The 20,648-nt window shown below is 41.8% G+C and overlaps 2 protein-coding genes across 2 annotated transcripts; both read right to left on the reverse strand.

The window, feature by feature from the left end:
- Positions 1-2,169: 2,169 nt before the first annotated feature.
- On the reverse strand, positions 2,170-20,444 carry LOC5518557 (solute carrier family 12 member 8). The gene is made up of 14 exons (XM_032363201.2): positions 20,103-20,444; positions 17,521-17,599; positions 17,261-17,328; positions 16,350-16,541; positions 14,688-14,919; positions 10,585-10,786; positions 10,141-10,228; positions 9,714-9,860; positions 8,475-8,784; positions 7,462-7,686; positions 7,037-7,149; positions 5,890-6,007; positions 5,450-5,510; positions 2,170-4,368 (listed from the first exon to the last, which is right to left on the reverse strand). The coding sequence occupies exons 1-14, from the start codon at positions 20,265-20,267 to the stop codon at positions 4,218-4,220; spliced, it is 2,151 nt and encodes a 716-aa protein (XP_032219092.1). The 5' UTR covers positions 20,268-20,444; the 3' UTR covers positions 2,170-4,217.
- On the reverse strand, positions 11,100-13,886 carry LOC125573489 (adenosine receptor A3-like). Its single transcript, XM_048733914.1, has one exon. It carries the CDS (start codon positions 12,564-12,566, stop codon positions 11,229-11,231), a length of 1,338 nt encoding a protein of 445 aa, XP_048589871.1. The 5' UTR covers positions 12,567-13,886; the 3' UTR covers positions 11,100-11,228.
- Positions 20,445-20,648: the final 204 nt, after the last annotated feature.

Below are 20,648 nucleotides of genomic sequence, written 5' to 3' on the forward strand. Positions count from 1 at the left end.
CCTCCCACAATTCATACTTGCTCTCGTCTCCGTCGAACGTCAATCTGTTCCATTTCGAGTCCGTCCTGGGCCCATAACCTGTAGAACTCATCTCGTTATGAGTGTCTTTACTTCTTTTATTCTCTTCAATAAACATACAACGCGTACAACATGGCGGATCATACAGACCACGAGGGTAACGATAACCCAGAATGCAACATTAGGTTACGTCATTATAAACATAACTCAACAGTAAGATGGTAGGGCCAAAAGAAGACCGTAATTTCTTTTGATCTCAAGTTATGTCAGCCAGCCGACGAGACATCTTCGGGGAAGCAGGGAGACGGGGAGACATGCGCGCTCATCCCGCTTCGGGTCTCCGCATCGCCCTGGGTCCCATCCTCTTTCCCAGGGTCTTCCTCTCATATCCCCCTGGGGATAGGGGAGGGTGGGACCCTGGGAACAAGGATGCCTGGGTCCCTGAGGATGCCGATCAGAAGGTGCAGAATACACGTCAGGCTTGGACCACCTACCTCATTCTCTGTACCAGTGAGCTTCACATTGCCATGGAAGACTTAAAAGCATTCCGTGCGTTTATTGAGAACAGCGATTGAGATATGCTGGATAGAATCCAATCTCTATGGTTATGCTACAGTGAAGGGAATGTTGAAGGTAAACAGATAAATAGAGGTGCTTAAAGGAAGTATTCAAAGATGATGAAAGGTAAAGAGATTTAAGGAATGAAGTTCCTTCAAAAGCGAAATTTAGACATCTATAAAGAGTCAGCACTGGGCCCGCATCCATTATAACAAGCAGAGCAATTATATTTGATCGCGCTAGAAGAAGAATGGCAAGCTTATGGACAACAGTATTAGACAATTTGCAAACCTTTGATTGTTTACTGTGGACGGAAACATGCTGCAAAGCAGGGCCGTAGCAGGGGTGGGGCACTGGGGGCATGTGCACCCCCTCTTATATTATCAAAAATGATAAGGAAATGACCAGAGGGGCGTGGCTGTGCCCACCAATATTTCCTTTTTTTCTGTATTGTGCCACCCCCCCAAATCTATTCTATTAGAGTCAGTTTTAAATAAACGTTTTTATATTAAATTGTTTACGTATCTTTTTAGGGGGTAAATTCATCCTTAATCACGCCAACTTTAGTATTTTTAAGGATTAAAATATAACCAGACCACGCTCACGTTAGTATCTTTTAGGGTTGTTTTCAAGCTTTTTCAAAAATTCCCGACGATGATCCCCGTCCGTTTGATATCAGAGTACCCCCTCCCTCCCCCCCTCGGTATTTATGCCGGTAACTTTTTCTGTCGTCTGTGTCTGTGTTGTGCCCAACCCCTCCTAATCCGTGGCCTGTTACGGCTCTGAAGAGTGCGCCACCGGCATATCAATCAATGGCTGTCGTTTTTCTAGATGGTCTAAAAGAGCCTGGGGCGAGCGCGCGGTAGACCTGTGATATTCTAAAACGATAGGGACTAGGCTCCATTTCCAGGATGGCTGCCAGCAAAAACGTTGTAAACAAGAAATCCTGCAAGCTTACGTGGAAATTCTCGACTTACAAAGTTCCAGAGCGATAAAAAAGCAAAAAATTGATTGAAGCGGGACTCCAAAATATGGTATGTAGTGCCTAATAAGGAAATGACCGAGCGAGCTAGAAAAACGAGAGTTTTTAAAACAAGATTGACTGATATGACCGAGTTATCAGAATTGGTACAAGTGGCCGCGCTTTAGGAGAGACTAGAGCTCCAGTCCTCCTCGGTCTGGAGCGGCGCAGATGTCACTGGTAGCTTTGCATTCAAAGGGAAGCAGGAATGCACGGAGAAGCATTCTACGAAGCAGACGAAGAGTGTGTCACAGCGATTGCAGATCCCTGTTCCACTCGCCTTCCTCCACATTCACAGAAACAGCAAAGCTGGAAGATCAAGATATGCAGCCTGAGGAAGCTAAAACGACACATTTTTTAAAGGAAGTCAATTAAGAATCATTAAGAAAATATTGGGGGGCAAAGGCATGTCCTTACTGGTCATTTCCTTATAATTTTTTAAAATATAATTTTTTTTTTTGGGGGGGGGGCACATGCCCCCAGTGCCCCACCTTCTGCTACGGCCCTTCAATAGAAATGTCCCTCTCTAAATAATGACGTTTTAGTAGAATTATCATAATATCAAACGAGTCTTTCGATTTTAATTGTTTTTATTTTGTTTGCCCACTATACAGTTTGTACTGTTTCATGTTACCTTCTTTACCAGGATTTCAAGAGAGATTATTAAGCCCTTTCTATCAATTATATCATCCCACAATAACATTGTGACTTGATTTAATTACTAGTGTATATAATCTTTCTCTTCAACTTTCATATTTACTAGAACTAAATCCAAAAATAAACTTTGACCAAAGAAATTCCAAAATATGTTTCAATAGAAATACGTTATCCCTCATTTTTTTCACAGCTGCCATAATTTCTGGCAGTTTCAAGTTCCTTCATGCTTTGTTGGCAGAAATAAATATTGTCCCTCTTGCATATATACATTAATTATCGGGGATCTCACATTAGAAACAACTGGCCTGCTCATTTAATAGATTGAAACGTTTACGACCTTCATGTAACGTGATGATTTTACAGTTGGCAAAAGGCTCGTGGTTTGAATAAAGCCGTTAAGCAGAAATTCTGTCAAATAGAACTTTCCCTTTTCACGTAATATCTAGATAGCTCATATAGATAAATTGTATGGATATATTGTGGAACAGAATGTCATCCCTCAATTTGAAACTTACTAGAGACGTCATAAATTCGAATAAAAACTAACAACGAGTATCAGTGTTTGTGGTTATTTGCTTGGCAAATTAAAAGGAAACGCTACGGTAATAAATACATATAATAATCCAAACCCACAAATAAGTTAATAGGACCCCATAAGCACGATTTTAAAATTTAATACGGAACACATCAAGGCTGTACTATGATACCAATGAGATCTCTATAATCTTATTATAACTGTATATTAATCTGATCTTAAAGTACCCTATAAATGCGATTTAGACTAACACAAGACACCTTACATTGATACGGGGCACCTCAAAGTTTGTGATCACTAAGATCTCTTTTATCCTCAACGGATTTCCCCCAACTTTTCTATGGGACCGCTGAGATTCCTTGATCTCGGAATACCCCACAACTCTACAATGGGACCACTGGGTTTCTTGATCTTTCAACGGAATACCCCACAACTCTACAATGGGACCACTGGGTTTCTTGAGCTTCTAACGGAATACCCCACATCTCTACAATGGGACCACTGGGTTTCTTGATCTTCTAACGGAATACCCCACAACTCCACAATGGGACCACTGGGTTTCTTGATCTTTCAACGGAATACCCCACAACTCTACAATGGGACCACTGGGTTTCTTGAGCTTCTAACGGAATACCCCACATCTCTACAATGGGACCACTGGGTTTCTTGAGCTTCTAACGGAATACCCCATAACTCTACAATGGGACCACTGGGTTTCTTGATCTTCTAACGGAATACCCCACATCCTTACAATGGGACCACTGGGTTTCTTGAGCTGCTAATAGAATACCCCATAACTCTACAATGGGACCACTGGGTTTCTTGATCTTTCAACGGAATACCCACAACTTTACAATGGGACCACTGGGTTTCTTGATCTTTCAACGGAATACCCCACAACTTTACAATGGGACCACTGGGTTTCTTGAGCTTCTAACGGGATACCCCACATCTCTACAATGGGACCACTGGGTTTCTTGATTTTCTAACGGAATAACCACATCTCTACAATGGGACCATTAGGTTTCTTGATCTTCTAACGGAATACCCCACAACTCTACAATAGGACCACTGGGTTTCTTGAGCTTCTAACGGGATACCCACATCTCTATAATGGGACCACTGGATTTCTTGATTTTCTAACGGAATAACCACAACTCTACAATGGGACCAATAGGTTTCTTGATCTTCTAACGGAATACCCCACAACTCTACAATGGGACCACTGGGTTTCTTGATCTTTTTACGGAATACCACCAAATCTACAATGGGACCACTGCGTTTTTGACCTTCGAACGGAATACCCCACAACTCTACTATGGGACCACTGAGATCTCATGAATTCATAATAGAAGCTTGACAATTAAATAATATAATCTGCTGTAACAAAATTTTTGAAAATTAAATTACTATGAAGTCCCTCATATCCTATTGAGGGGCTAAGTCTGTGATAACGGACGACTGATGACGTCTGTCTCGGTAGGCGAAATCTGCGTTGTCTTCTGTTAGTTGGTAGGTTGACACACCGTATGGGATGCCGCCTGGTGGTATAACCATTTGTTGCTGAGCAGGTTTTCTTCTGCAACGCACAATCGATCAAACTAATCAACAGAGCAGGGGCGGATACAGGGGGGTGGATTGGGTGGATATCCACCCACTTTTTGAGTAAAAAAAATCGAAAAGTCACTTTGTTTGAAGAAAATAAATGTCTGAGGGACGGGTGGTACTGTCCATTCTCCTTTGCCAGCTTGACTTTGCTGACGCGACAAATCCAATTAAGCTTGAAGAATTGTAAGATTTATGTAGCGACCTATCAAGAACGACTGGATCAGTTATAGGCCGCCATTATCCACCCCCCATTTTGAAATGCTGGATCCGCCCCTGCGCAGGTCGGATGTTTCATGTTGCCTGCCTCTCTGAAAACAGCGGAGAAAAAGTTCTCTTCCAAATCTAGAAATTAACAAACAGTTCCGTAGCCATTGCAGGCCTCGAATTATTGGGGGGGGGGGGGGGGGGGCACGATACAAAAACATTAAGAAAACAATGGGGGCACAGCTACGCCCCTACGGGTCATTTCCTTATATTTTTTTAGAATATTGGGGGGGCACATGCCCCCAGTGCCCCACCCCCTGCTACAGCCGTGAGTTCTCATTTTGCGTGCGTCTGTGCTCTAATACCTGATTCTAATTTATTTTCGCATTGCTTAAGTTTCGCCACAAATTTCTCGGCACATCTGGCGAGTTTTGAAATCGCGATCGCGGAGAAAAAATGTTTAACAGGAAATGGTAAATTCGCAAAATTGAAGTTCAAGTGACTTTATCGTTTTGTTTTTGCAAAAAAGTCACGTTTACCAATAATGCCTGGTGCACACTAGTGACATAACGACATAATGACATAGGCGCATGCACCTTTATTTTCATATGTTCAAGTGTGAACGGTTCGACATTTTGACATAAGCCCAACATAACGACATAAGAGAAATAAAACATGTTTTTTTCTTTAATGTCATTACGCCCATATCGTTATGTCAGGCCTGAAAGAGCGCGTGCGCCTATTTATTATGTCGTTATGTAACTAGTGTGCACTAGGCATAACTGAAACAAGAACACTATTTTGAAACAAAGCTAACACTCTGTCCCCACCATAAATAAACAGCTTACCTGGTAATTCTTTCGGCAAGAGACTGGACCCATCTCACAAAACTAAAATCAGCCGCAATGCCTGAAACCATACAAAGAAAATAAAAACTTGAAGCTATGCTTACAACAAACATAATGAACTAGGAAGTAGACAATTTTGTAGATAAGTTAAATAATCATTTGGGACTATTTTATGCTGACACAACACAGAATAAACGAGAATTTGGGGGGCGTAAGCTGGGTTGACGCATAGCTTGTTTGCAGGCGGCACTACTGGTTTTCATCGCAATAAACCCGCGTAATCACATCACGTAACCACATCACCGCCAACAACAACAACAACAACAACAAGCAGCACCACAAAAACAGCTAAACATCGCAACTACAACAACCACAACAAAAGCAAATAACAACAAGTAAAAAAAAAACAACAGCAGCTACAAGATGAATATACATTTTACCTTTTGGTAAGCTAGGATTCGCCTGCCCAATATAAATATACACGAGTAATGTGACGGAGATGTTGGCGAGTGCGTATCCCCAGTGGATGAGGAACATGATCAATAAACTGGCGATAGCCTGGAAAAAAACAACATAAAAAAAAACATTAAAACCGCATTGTCACCAGTTTACTTCCGGAGGACCGACGGAAACCTCAACGGTTAAAAGACAAAAGAATCTATTAAAATCCGCGATATTTAACAGGCCATCCGCTCTAAATTATCAATCACATCCTCAAAGAAAATTCCAATAGACACACTGCTTTCAATATTTTGGAATATTTTTCGCGTCTTCCGTTAAAAATCATCGGATATTGTTACGTTATCGACCGGAAGTAAACTAGTGACAATGCGGCTTTAAAACCGGAGGCGTATAGGTATACTGCACGGGCTCTTATATCAAAATCTACGAATTCGTCCCCAAAATGCAATTATAGGAAAGTATTGTTTGTGGGGAATAAACTAATTCTTACATCAACTGTATGTATGTGTCTTGTTTTCGATCAATCTATCTTTTCCTACGCGTACTTCGTGAGACTTTCACACGACGCGCGTGACCTCCGACCTAACCACGCGCTACCTTACCGTCACTTGACCCCCTGTCACCTGTTTTTCCCTTCCACAATATAAAGCTGAACGACATTGAGGTATTAATTTTCATTAATCGAATTCGTAGGTCTAGATTTATTTAAGGGCTTAACTTAAGCACCCCCTTCTCTAGCTATCCTAGGGCCCGTGGTTTTTGTCAAGCGTGTCTAACTATAAAGGCAACATAGTCCTTAGCGCACTGCTTGGGGCTTCCTGTGGCTAGCCGTGAGGCACAAGGGCCTGGGTAGATTTAACATGGGGTTTTGGGTGACGTCAAATCGCCAGCCACAGGGAACCCGAAACACCACAGGAAACCCAAACACCAAAGGAATCCAGAAAAGAACGCAAAGGGCGATGCCGCTGAAAAAGCTCCGATTTAGGTTTAACTTACCCCAGCCAGAGATACCCAGGGGTAATGCCGCTGAAAAAGGTTTCTTCGATTTAGGTTTAACTTCCCCCATCAAGGAAACCCAGGTGTAATGCCGCTGAAAAAAGACTCTCCAATTTAGGTATAACTTACCCCAGCCAGAGATACCCATCTATTACAGAGATCAGAGTAGTATGAGGAAGGTTGCTTCTCAATCTCCCAGTTGATATGCTGTTCCTCGCTGTACGACTTTTGCTTGGTGTAATCTAGTCAGGAGACAAGAAATCCTCACCATTACCATCACCATCACGATCACCATCACCATCACCATCACCATCACCATCACCATCACCATCACCATCACCATCACCATCACCATCACCATCACCATCACCATCACCATCACCATCACCATCATATAATCATTTTCATCACCATCATCACCATCATATAATCATTATCATCACTAACATCACCATAATCATCACCATCACCATTATCATCACCACGACTACCGTCACTACCACCATCACCGTAATCACAAAACAACAGCCCTTGTTCCCCTATCTTTATTTCACCTTGCCGCTTGGCCTTGTCTGTTTGCTTAGTGCCTTTCTCGGCATCGTCCCCTAATAGCTTTGTGGTATCGCTGTCGTCGTAAGTGGCAGGTTTTAGTGTACCGTCCTCATCCCCATGATCTTTGCTACCCATGTCAACAGTAATGGCTCCTTTCTCTTGGCCTGGGACACCGTCCTTCTCAACGTTTTCTTTCTCAAGAGAATCGTCTTTTTCTGTTGCATCAACTGGTAATGAAAAGACAATGCATCTACTGTTACTATGAAATGAAAAAAATTTGTGCTCGTTCTCGGGGTCTGGGTCGGGTACGTTGAAAGCAATGCACGTGGTATCCGACAATAAAATGGTATGTGTTTTTAAGGAGTTGTTTTAGAATTAGCCATGCTCGAAGATCCAGCGAACTTTATTTTCGTGGCCGAGCAAAAATGCGCTGGATACTCGAGCATTAGAATTTGCAAGATATGAAGGACTTAATACACGATAACTATTATCTAGACTCTCTTGGGACCCTGAAAAGGAAACCAAGAACAGTTCGACTGGAATTATCTTTTAGTAGATTATTTGAAAATTAGTCTCAAGGGAACTTGATGCTAATTCTAGTTAGCGGGTAATTCGAGTTATCCGAGCAGAAACGAGTGAAAATTGTCTCAAGGGAACTTGATGTTAGTTCTAGTTAGCGGGTAATTCGAGTTATCCGAGCAGAAACGAGTGAAAATTAGTCTCAAGGGAACTTGATGTTAGTTCTAGTTAGCGGGTAATTCGAGTTATCCGAGCAGAAACGAGTGAAAATTAGTCTCAAGGGAACTTGATGTTAGTTCTAGTTAGCGGGTAATTCAATGCCTATGACCTACTCTTGTTGCCCTTCCAGACCTTCCTTAGAAAATAGCCGTGATAGTGAGAGGTACCAGCCTTGGACAAAATTGACCTTAGCGGAACTTAGCGGCTTGAATGCGCGCGGTTGTAATGAAATTCCGGCAAGCTCCACTACGAACGAGTTAGGGGTCATCCGACATACCTTTTTCACCCTCAGTCCCGTACTTTTTAGAGAAACCATCGTCAGACCGAAGTTTAGTAGTCGGGGAAGACTCGGACTTTGTTTCTGAGTCGCGCTGCTGTCGGCACCCGGCGTCGAGAAGTTTTTGCTTCTGTTTAAGATCGTAGCTCATGGCGAGCTTGAAGTAAGCGTAGTCAATAGAGGCGTACGTGACGAGGAAAGGCATAGTGACGATAGGAGCGAGCGCGTTCAGGTTTCCGATCAGAATGAACAACATGGCGATGACAGCCACGAAAATTGACGCTACGTAGGGCTCCTTGTTGGCTCCTCTCTGGTGGGAAAACGCGTCACGGTGAGATCACGTCACATTAACACAACCCGGTTCAACCATTTCACAGTGGCATCATGTCATGTAAAAACACACCACGATGAAATCGTATCACGGTGAAATCACGTCACTTTAAAAAGAATCACGACCAAACTATTTCACAGTGACATGTCATATAAGAACACAGTGAGATCAAGTCATGCAAAAATACATCACGGTCCGATCATGTCACGGTGAAATCACTCAAGGACGAGGTCACGTCATGTTAAAGTCAAACTCTGTCACGGGAAAATGATGTCACGACATCATCACACCCCACCGAAACACATCACAGTAACAACCAGGCCCGTACCCAGGATTTTTTTTTGGGGGGAGGGGGTGCGAAATCCTAAAAAGTGGACCTAATTTTTGCGGGGAAGGAGGTATCTCCACGGGACGTTGAATATCGGATTTTGTTTAAAAAAAGTTTGACTCATAGATTGATGATATATCAGAGTGATCTAGAAAGACATTTTTTAAATCTTATTCACTTATGCTTTATAGTTTTGTCTACAAATAGCACGTCTATTGCGAACCAGAAGTGGACTTCCTGCTGTTGCTGTACTGGCCTGACAACACGTCACGTTAGATAACACCATGTTAAAGCACATCGAGCTCAAATCTGGTCAAGCCGCCCACAAGAACACGTCACGGTAAGATCAGGTCACGTTTAAACATATCACATGATGGTTAAAACAAGTCACGGAAGATCACGTAACGAAAGATCACGTCACGGTAAGATCACGTCACGAAAAATCACGTCACGGTAAGATCACGTAACGAGAGATCACGTCACGATAAGATCACGTAACGAAAGATAACGTCACAGTAAGATCACGTCACGAAAGATCACGTAACGAAAGATCTCGGAAATACACTCGTCAGGTACTGACCTCCTTCCCGAGTGGCTTGATGATCGGCACCACGTTATCCTGACTGATGACCTGCAAGACGCGGGGCGCACCGTACTGTGCTCCAAGACACGACGATAGCGACGACACGTACAGACCAAACAGGAACAACACGCCGACCAGGGATACCTGATTAACCGGTTTAGCGATTTTAGTAGGTTACAGGTAGATTAGGTTTGGGTAACCTGATAAGGGGGTTAGGAAAAAGAACCAGGTTTCGCTCAATCAATAAATGATGCCTGCATCCCGGAAGGGGGAGGGGAGGGAGGGGGGGATAGCATTTCAAGGTTCCTTCTTTGGTGAAAAAGAGTCGAAAACACTCATCGAGTCTTTTCAGATATCAAGGAAGACCTACTAAGAAGCGAGATTAAGTAACGGACAAGGAGTGGACTGTGCGCAAAGATCTTACCTTTGAAGCGATCATATAGTCTGTAAGAAGCGCTTCTCGGGTGCAGACCGCCCCCAACAAAACGGCAAACAAGATGTACAGCAAACCACTGAAAAATTAAAAACGCATACAACTGAATTAAAGTCATCATCACCACTATCATCATAATAATCATGATCAACATCACCATCACCACCAAAATCATCACCACGTTATTAGTGTTGCCATTATAAAAATCAACCTGATCATCATCAACATCATCATCATCGCCAGCAAAAAAAAAAACATCCTCATCCAGGCTAGTCCCTGTCATTCTGATTGGGTTTCCTGTGGTGGCAAGAGTTCTGACGTCACAGCAAATCCATTCCCTGAACCATGGTTGAGCTCGTCTCAGACCCCGCGCATCCTCACAAGTCATTTCCAAGAAATTGCCTGGGTCTAAGCTAAACATCGTGAAACACCCACCTGAAACCTAGAGCAGCTAGTGTCCCGGCTGGGATGTTACTTGACGGGTCCTTCAAATCACCGGACATGTTGATGCCGGACAGGACGCCGGTCGCGCTGGGGAAGAACACGCCAAATACCGTAAAGAAGTTCTGTTTGGCACCGAACTGGGGCGCGGCATTCTTTTCCATGTTCTCGGTCTTGTAGCCTGTGAAACCCGCGGCTGCGAAACAAAATACGGGGACAGGTGGGGGATCAGATTCAGTGATTCAGTGAATTTCTGTGAATTTCCCGCGATTGTTATAAAGCAATATGGAAAAAGATGTCGACTTTGAGTAAGTAGTTCAATAACTGTGTTTCCATGATAATTATTTCAGAACAGATGAAAACCCCCATATATTTAGAAAACCTGAATGGTCATTTGAGTCATTTGGCGCAGATTTTCAAAAGAGGGGGGGGGGGGGAGAGGTTGAGCAGGAAACGGTTTTTAAGCCACGCAATGTGAAAAACCCGTAGACAGATGTATGTGAAATCCATTATCAGAAAAAGCAAATTTATTGCCTGTCAGAACACTTTAAACACTCCGTATTAAAATTGATAACAAAACAAACCCTAAAAGTTTACTGGAAGTCTATTTAACAACAATATTACTAAAAAAGTAAAATCTACACTTCCCTGTCACGTAATTCATCTCCGCTAGCAAGGATGTTATCGATTTTATCAGTATCCAATTCGCTTCTAAGATGCAATACTATGTCACGTGGATCTATACCACGTGATGCATCTTTGTCACATAACAGTCTGTTGTCACGCATCTTGACACTATGCAATCCTACATAATCTAATCCTCCAGCATGTTTATTACTGTCACACAATACTTCGTCACATGGTTCGATGTCACGCGGGAATCCTGCTTCTTCTAATCTTCTTCCAAATATCCTCACACCAGATAATCCTACGCCATTCAATCTGTCAATTTTTTTTACGTCATTCAATTCGACATCACGCGGATCTACGTCACACCATCGTCCCGCGTCACGTAATTTTCTGTCACATAAGCTTGAACCATCCGGCTTCCGCCTGTCCACGTCACATAACTCAACCAAATGTAAATTCTCAGTGTAACGCAATCCCCTGTCACGCTCTTGCGTGTCGCGTTTCGCAGATGACGACACACAAACAGTGTTTCTGTCGTGTCTCCCTCGGCATCTCATTATAATCCTCATCATTGCCTTTCGAAATGACCTCATCCTCCAGAAATAAACTATCGGGTTCATCATCGAGTTGGTTAGAAGTAAGACTAAGAATACCCCATGCGTGGAACTATAGTCCGTAAACCCCGGTACCACGTGATATACAAGATCAGGCAAGCACGTAAGAAGAGAGAGGACGGTGATGATGAAGAGAGTCTTTGCTAGCTTGCGTTCCCTCTTCTGTGCACATGGAAATGAGCCTTGTTTGTGGTGCTTACGCTGATTCAGGACCTTCCAATAGATCGCAGAGTAGCACGCACATATTACAGCCAAACCTAGCAGTGCGATTGGGGTGTCTACCCAGAATACATAGTACCGGTATCTTGATAAGTAGAAGGGAGCTACAACAGAGCCTGTGATCCACTGTCCAGAGATCGCAACGTTGTACGAGACGCGAGTAAGTTTTCGATGCCGTAAAGGAAAAACGGTGGCCAGCATTCGCTCCAGAGCGATCAGCGGTATACCGCGCTGAGACGCCATTACGGCCGAGGTCCATATTAAGTTGAGCGCGGTGTTCCACCAACCCTTGTTATGACCTGCCCACAGTGTAATGCCGTACGCCATTGAAAAGAGACCTACCAAAGCGTCAGCTGCTGACACACTGATAAGCAAATAAGTGCTAGGTTTGCGAAGATTTTGGTTCAGAGCAAAAGTGAGAAGAGTCATTGAGTTTAAAATTAAGACAGGGAAACCCTCAATGGCGAAAGCGACGTACACGGACTGCCATAAGGAATTCTTTGTGCTGTTCATGACGGTGACCAACTTGAGAACAAATGTTCAACGCATTAAACAAGCCTCAATTATTGTTCGCACCATCTTTTCTTGAGATATATCTTTTGAATCCCCTTTTTTCTCTTTCTTCCGACAGAACAATTTTGTTAGGCCGATGACAGTCTTTTTACCTGGTTGTCAGAGCGCTCAAGGCCAAACTGGAGTGTTTGTTTTTCTTGTATTTTGGAAACGTGTGCTCTGCCGGATTGGTCCCATAAATTTGATCTTCTATGGTTTCTGTGTCAACAGATGAACAGTAACGATCTTGGTATAAGAACAGTCGCAGACTCAAGATACAAACACAAGACAGCTTCCCTCTAAAAGCTTTAAACACTAAATGCCTTCTAATAATAGGTACTCGAACAAGCTGGCGAATGCTTTTCTTTGACGCGACCAAGGAACCCTAGGGATCGAAAATAGGAAATCCTCAAATCGATTAGATGTTTTTTTTATCTGATCGCTAGTTAAAACTTTTTCAATTCGTCATCACCGAATACAAATAATTTCTAGAAAGCGGGACAATGCTTTCAACTGCAAGTTGCGAAGGATTTGTGATCGATTGAGATGATTTAATAACTTTATCCTTGGTAATCAAGAAATTTCATTAGTTTCATTATTCATCAGATATCACAGCTGTCTTTACACAACCGGAAGAAAAAGACATGGACAAAAGCGTTTATTTGTTTTGCATGTAGAAATCTAATGAATATAAATCATTAGCCACGTTAAGTACTACTTTTATTGGATTTAAAACTGAACTGTTATGACGGGCGTCTCTCGAAAAGACTATGAAAGGGAAAAGAGTATTATACCACCAAACTGCGATTCTCGAAGCATTATTCGCTCTTTCAATCAGAGATTTCTCAATTTGTAATATGAAACCAAAATTGTTAAATTAAAATAGAAACTCAGACTGACTTAATGAGCTGGTGTCTAATGGTGGTCTTGACATTTTCTTTATGATTAGTTTTCTGGTAAACGCACGTTAAAAACTGTCACTAAGATTTACCTAAACCAACAAATACTACCTTTTATTTGATATAATTGAGATGAGATGAACATGTTTCCGAAGCTTACAAATACTGCTTTTCAGTTGCTTTTACTGCAAGCGTCGGAACAAATCAAGGAAACGAAATAGGTAAAAATAAAACATTACAAAAAAGAGTGGGGGGAGAGGGGGGGAGCATAGGCTCTAAAACACTACAATGCAGGCAATGTAGCTGTGCCGTAGGTACCACAGAGGGGGGGAGGGGGAGGGGAGCGTAGGCTCTAAAACACTACAATGCAGGCAATGTAGCTGTGCCGTAGGTACTACAGGGGGGGGGGGGGGGGGGGAGGGGAGCATAGGCTCTAAAACACTACAATGCAGGCAATGTAGCTGTGCCGTAGGTACCACAGAGGGGGGGAGGGGGAGGGGAGCGTAGGCTCTAAAACACTACAATGCAGGCAATGTAGCTGTGCCGTAGGTACCACAGAGGGGGGGGGGGGGGGGGGGAGGGGAGCGTAGGCTCTAAAACACTACAATGCAGGCAATGTAGCTGTGCCGTAGGTACTACAGGGGGGGGGGGGGAGGGGAGCATAGGCTCTAAAACACTACAATGCAGGCAATGTAGCTGTGCCGTAGGTACCACAGAGGGGGGGGGGGGGGGAGGGGCTGGGGCGAAGGACCAATTGTTTCATTGAGATGATATAGGTATTTTTGTTTTGATGACGTTATCGATGTTGTCACGTCACGTGACTTTGCAAGTGCATTCCCCTTGCCTCCTGGTACAGGTAAACCAAGTTCGACCGTCTAACAATTTATCAGCTAACCTAACGGTATTTTGATTACGTTATCGCTAAAAAAAACCCTTATACGTTAGAACCAAGGAAGACAAATTAACCGGTTGTTAAACGTTGTTACAAAACCGGTTGATTGTTGTTACAAATCCGGTTGTTAAATGTTGTTAAAAATCTGGGTGATTTTCGTTACAAATTCGGTTTACAAGTTTGTTACATATCCGGTTGATTTTTGTTAGAAATCCGGTTGTTTTTTACATATCCCGTTGATTGTTACAAATCCGGGTGATACAGTTCCTACTATAGGTGTATCCAACTTACCGATGTCAGTGTGCGCGAATGTTCCGATGACAAAATCAAGGACCGAGAGCATAAGAATCGCCAGCAACAGAAGCTGAAGTTTGACCACCCATTTGACGCCCGCGAGCACCACAAGCAGAATGGCCAGCGCCGTCAACAGTCCGATCACGCGCACAGCCCACGCGCTGTCCCAATGAGCAGTCTGCGCTAGAGACTCCCCAAGACCCGCACAGAACAGAGACACGCTGACGGCCTGAGGGGGGGAGGAAAGGAAACAGTGAGGATCAATAAAGTTTTGAGGCGCTTTTTACAAAGTCTCTCATGCCTACGACACACGAGAGAGCAAAAGAATGGCAAGTTTTCCCAAAATAAGGTCTGGTTAACTTCGGTAAGCTTGAATTTTTGCATATAGGTTCCTAATGCCATGTAAACCAACATATCAAAAAGTGTTTTTTCTAATGGATTCGTCTTCGAGATATGAGGCTTGAAGTGCAATTTTCAAATGTTCAAAATGTAAATTCTCCTCGTTTTTAGGGAGAAGTCGGGCTCTGATCAGAAATTAAATTAATCTTCTAAATTTCTTCAAAGTTTGGAAATAAGCTTTTGGTCAGAGGAACTCCTTGTATGCGGAATCTTGAGCTTATATATTGAGAATTGGAAAATTTCATGCCATTTTTTTGCTCTGCCACAACACACTAGGCGATTTTGTAAGCTCGTACGAGCGCATTTCAATCGCCGGCTGAAAGTCGCCAGGTTTGTCTGCTGCCGCGAAGGCGAATTCGCCGATTTTTAAACGTCCGATTTGTCTGATTTGGCGATCAAATTCGCTGGTGACTAGGCGTACAAAATCGCCTAGTGCGTCACAGGCATAAGGGTTTCACATGCAATTATCTTTTTATTCGTCAGTGTACCATACGGACCAGGTGCGTACGCAGGATTGGCTGAGGGGGGGGGGGGGGGGGGGTGGTATGCGCAGTCATAGGTATCATATGAAAAAAGTATAGTAAGTATAGTAATAAGAAATGACCCAATTTTTGGCCGCCAAGGATGTGTACACGCCTGAAGGACTAACGAAGTTCACAATCACGAGTGTCATGATGACGTTTTGTTGGTATCCATGGTGATTAGGAGAATGTGAGTGACGACGACGACAAGGATAATGCTGATGATGATGATGACAATGATGATGAAGATGATGATGATGATGATGATGATGATGATGATGATGATGATGATGATGATAATGATGATGAAGATGATAAGTATAAAGTATGGGTAAAAATAAGGTAACGATATTTTCTCTGCGGTAGAATCTAAAGGGAAATCCAAAGGGTTGTCCAAAAAAAACCTCTGAAAAATGAATACAGTAAGGGGAGTTTAAAAAGCAAACATGCGCGTCCTCCAAAATTCTGTTTGTCGTGATTTGACGGAAAAATCCAAGCAGTCATCACTGATTGGGATCCTTTAAAGAATGTCTATCAACCACCCATTTGTTATTGTTCATCAATAAAACACAAGGGTTTGTTCGAAAGGAAACTTCTAAATACTTCATTGAAAATATCCTGGTTTCTCGCTTGAACTGGCCGATGGAAATGGATTCTTTGTATGACTCGGTATTGAGCGGGAGTAGAAAATGGCGGCGTGATTGGCCTTCCTAATAATGCCCTAGTCATGATCCCTCACCTGGCCAAATGCATACAGCAACGAAATCGCGCCGCCAGCCCGCTGACCAAGCACGTGAGAGAGGAGGAAATACACACCACCGCTGCCCACATGACAACGCTCGCAGACTCCAATGGACGAGAGGACTGGGGCGAGTGCGACTAGGAGGGTGATGACGATAATGAGAAGAGAGAGGCCAACGCCAGCGTTACCCTGAGTAACACAAGCGTGAGGTTTTTAGCATGGTCACGCAATCTTTGTCACGTTTTACATAAAACGATTACGTAGAGCTCCCTTAGAATGGACTCGTTAATGAATATTTACATGCACGGGACTGCACGCTAAGTAAAATGGGTCTTCGTGCATTAATTGATCAATACTGAAGGGTGCGAACGGTGTGCGCGCATTCCCCACTTGTATGCAAAAAGTTGGTCATTTAATTTTAAAGGATCCTTTTCCCATAGAATACCTAATATACACCGGAAGCAACATTTATCTCAATTACAAACTTTCTATCATTGGTAGAATTTTTTTAGGCAGGGAGGGGTATTGGTGATCGTTTGTGGGTCATTTTACAAATAAGATTAAAAGGCAAACCACATATCAAGAAAATTTAGCCAAAAATTGTCGTTTTTCCCAGACGCGGTCACTTCCATATAAGGAAACTAGTATATATTCCTTATTTGGAAAACCTGCACGATTCTTGTCATTTTTAGGGCTGTCGTACCGCAGGTGCTTCGCAAACTTTGTGAATTGTATTCAGAAGAGAAAAACAGTGACTGTGACCATCTTTAGTCGATGGAGAAGGTCTCTAAAGAGAATCTAAGATTCCTCGGTACCAGACCCCTAAAACGACAACGTTTTCTTCATATGTAGCACTAAACTAAGGAAAATTATCTATGCCGAAGAAACAAAAAGAGGGATTTACTTACCACGACCCATCCGGTACGGAGAAAGATAATAACACCGAAGATATTCAACATACATGATGTGAAGACACCTGCAAGAGAGGCGTGACAGTGCGTTACAACACGGTCACGCAATCTTAAGACAAACTTAAGCGTGACAGAGGTGTTACAGAGTGGTCACACAATTCTGAATGGAAATCAGCAACACGGCGGAAATAAACTATAACGTGGGTGTGCTAGAGCGATGTCACGCAATCTTGTTGTCAGCAGGAATCAGTCCTTACCGTCCCAAGTTCCAAATAGAACAGGTTCTCGCACGAAGAAGTTGGCTTTCCACCATGGCTGGGATGAGTGGCCCTCGTCCTGTCAAAATGATAAACGAATAAACACAGGCTTTTACTCCTGTACAACTTGCTTGGTGGCGTTTACACACTGTAAATCTAAACAGCCTCTGTCAGCCGCCATTTTGTCATCCTAGAAAAGCACCAAGCCTGAAAAAGCATCCATTTTCATCGGCTGATTTCGGAAAGCCAATACGACATTTTCGATTGAATTTGGCAAAAAAAGTATAAAACTTTGTTTTCAGATGGTTATTTCGAGATTTTGGCATATTTTGTCCTTCCAATATCAAATAAAAACAATAACAAAGGTATTGCTGACAGGGCTCTTTAAAAGTGCTGCAGAAAACATATTGTACCCTGTCCCCCTCAAAATAATGGAAGAGAATAGGGAAAAAAATACAAAGCTGACAACGTGATGGATGATGTGATTACTAAGAAATAACATAGGATATCTTAGAGTATAGCTCCATCATCAAAAAGTAGGCCAACAATAAAAGCTTATGTGTGTATTGGCTTTTATATCAGATTAGGAGGGGAGAAAGTGGGCATTTGATATTCCACAGTAAAACTTTTACAATCTTTGGAAAGAGATGAGTGAGTCATTAACTAAACTATTACCTAGATATAAAAAACAAATCTATGATAAAAATGTTAATAAAAATAACGCCCACGGAATAACGACTAAAATTCCACGTTTTTTAAAATTAAAATTAAAATTCCTTTTAAAATAAATAAGTCCCATTTAAAAAGAACAAAAATATTAACCACGTAGACTAGATAAAAGTGACTTTTCCATAACTTATGAGTACAAGATTATTGTGAATTAAAAATATTATAGCACGTTAATATAGCTGTCTGAAGCAGCTTACACCTGTGTTTATCTATTTCCCGTATTTGCAACAAAAAATATCACTCTAAATAAAACACTAGACATACGTAACTGTCTAAAAAAATCAGTTATTTTTTTAGATCCATTATAATAAATCAAAAGCTCTGAATTATGCCATTTGAGTGCATGACGTCAGAAACCATTGAAAGCAAAAGAAGATTAATTCACCCCTATTGTATTCAATGATTTTATTACGTAAGATATGTTACAAAAAAGGCATTAGGGCAATTATGGCTGGGTTTAAGACTCGAAAGGACAACCGGCATTGCATTGACCTTGAAAATCAGTCATAAAACATTTTTTTAAAAATTTAAATGTTGCTTCCAACGACGCTTTATATAAAGCAAAAACAATACACCATAACCATACAGCAAATTTTTATTTTAAGATTCTTTCTTCAGTCACTTCGTTTTGTGGAGACAAAAGGAATGGATTGTAACACAAGAACCAGGCTCGAATTGTTCGCAGTAATCTTTACTTTAGAAAACGACCACCCAATGTGATATTTAGGTCTTTATTTCAGAAAACAATTGGTCTCTAATAAAATTTAAATTTAAATTGTAAAGTAATTAAGTAAGCGTCGAAATATCTTATAGGTAGTAAAAATCGTTTTTTCATATCATATCAAATCATAAGCTATTACACTGTCTATATATGTTTTTCTTGTGTATAAAGAAAAAAAAACGATGGATTTGTTTGAGGAAGCTTATATTATTTCGATTGTAATAAATCAAACGTTTTTTTTCCAAAACACCCACCTACTTACAGGCCAGAAATGTGCATTTTAATAAATGCTCTTCAATCATCACCTTAACCGAGTTATAATTCGTGAAGTACTTTACTAAAATGCGTCTTTTTTCTAGTTAACAAAAGATTCTGTTTGTGGCTTATAGATTTTATGAGAGCAATTGAAAATGCAGTAGGAATTCTAACTCATAAATAAGATATCAAGTATGCGATTTGTCCATTCAGAGCGGATGCAGCTGCTAGTTCATAGCAAAAAACGAAGACGCATATAAAACCGATAAAATATTCGATATTCTAGGGTACACACGACAGAAACACGAGAACGGACCACAGAATTGGCGGCATTTTTCGTGAGTCAGTTGGAAATTAACCTAGAGGTCATAGGACGTTTAGTCTTTAATCGATACATAGCAGCGGGTAGAATTTTTTTCTTTTTGATTGATGTTTACATTGAAAAGAACTGACGCCGAAATTCCACTCGAGCAAGGAAAATTTGAAAGCGGAATCAGATGGAAATTGCACGGGTCAAAGCTCTTTTTTTGCATGAGTTTTTTAAGTATATCAGTACGTCACTGAAGACAAATTCACGCAACTAGAAATACACAAATCCACCAAAATATACACTTAGAATTAATGAACGGGCGCGCTTTCAACTTTCAAAAATAATAAAACGTATAAACGGATTCTATATTTTCAAAGCCTTAGAACTACGACAATAACCACAGCTGCTAGAACTCTAAACTAAGCACTCAAGGAAATATCAAAATTCAAAATACATGCTAAAGGTTTTCTGTCTAAACACAAATGACAATATAACATGGTGGCAAGCATGCAGAGTGAATTTCACTTAGACTTAGCCCGTGTCTCGCTTATAATTAAGTTATTTTACCTGATTCTCGTCGAATAGCTCCTTGACGTTCGGGCTCCCGACTTCAGTGGATTTTGTGCCGTTTATATGCACTGCTTCTTCGGTTTTAGCGCCGTTAGTTCTTCTGGCCTCGGAGTCCAACCCAAATCGAGTCCAGTCGGGGTCAGCTTTCTCCGTCTTCGCCATCTAAATCCACCAAAATTTTCTCGAAGAAACTCTTTCTTGATGCACAAAGTTCCTTTTAAACCCCATGTAGGGAATTTTCGGAATACAGGGGAAAATTTATAAGGTTAGCGGGGTTGATTTGGGGGGAGAGATCATAGTTTGAGCGGAAAGAAGCATTGACTAGGTGTAGTGGTGCATGTCGGGTGTACATTGTTCGCCAGCCAATGGGCTGTTTCCATGGGCGACGTTTAACCGCTTCAATAAATTACGTTAAAAAAAAAAACACTTTCAAACCCTACACCAACAAACATAAAAGGGACGAAAGGTAGTCTAGTGTAATTGCTTGAATCGGAGTATACTCTTTTATTAGTAGTGTATAATTTTACCTTGTTTGTAAACGTA

This window comes from Nematostella vectensis, chromosome 11, assembly GCF_932526225.1.
Source record: "Nematostella vectensis chromosome 11, jaNemVect1.1, whole genome shotgun sequence".
In the NCBI taxonomy this organism is placed as follows: domain Eukaryota; kingdom Metazoa; phylum Cnidaria; class Anthozoa; order Actiniaria; family Edwardsiidae; genus Nematostella; species Nematostella vectensis.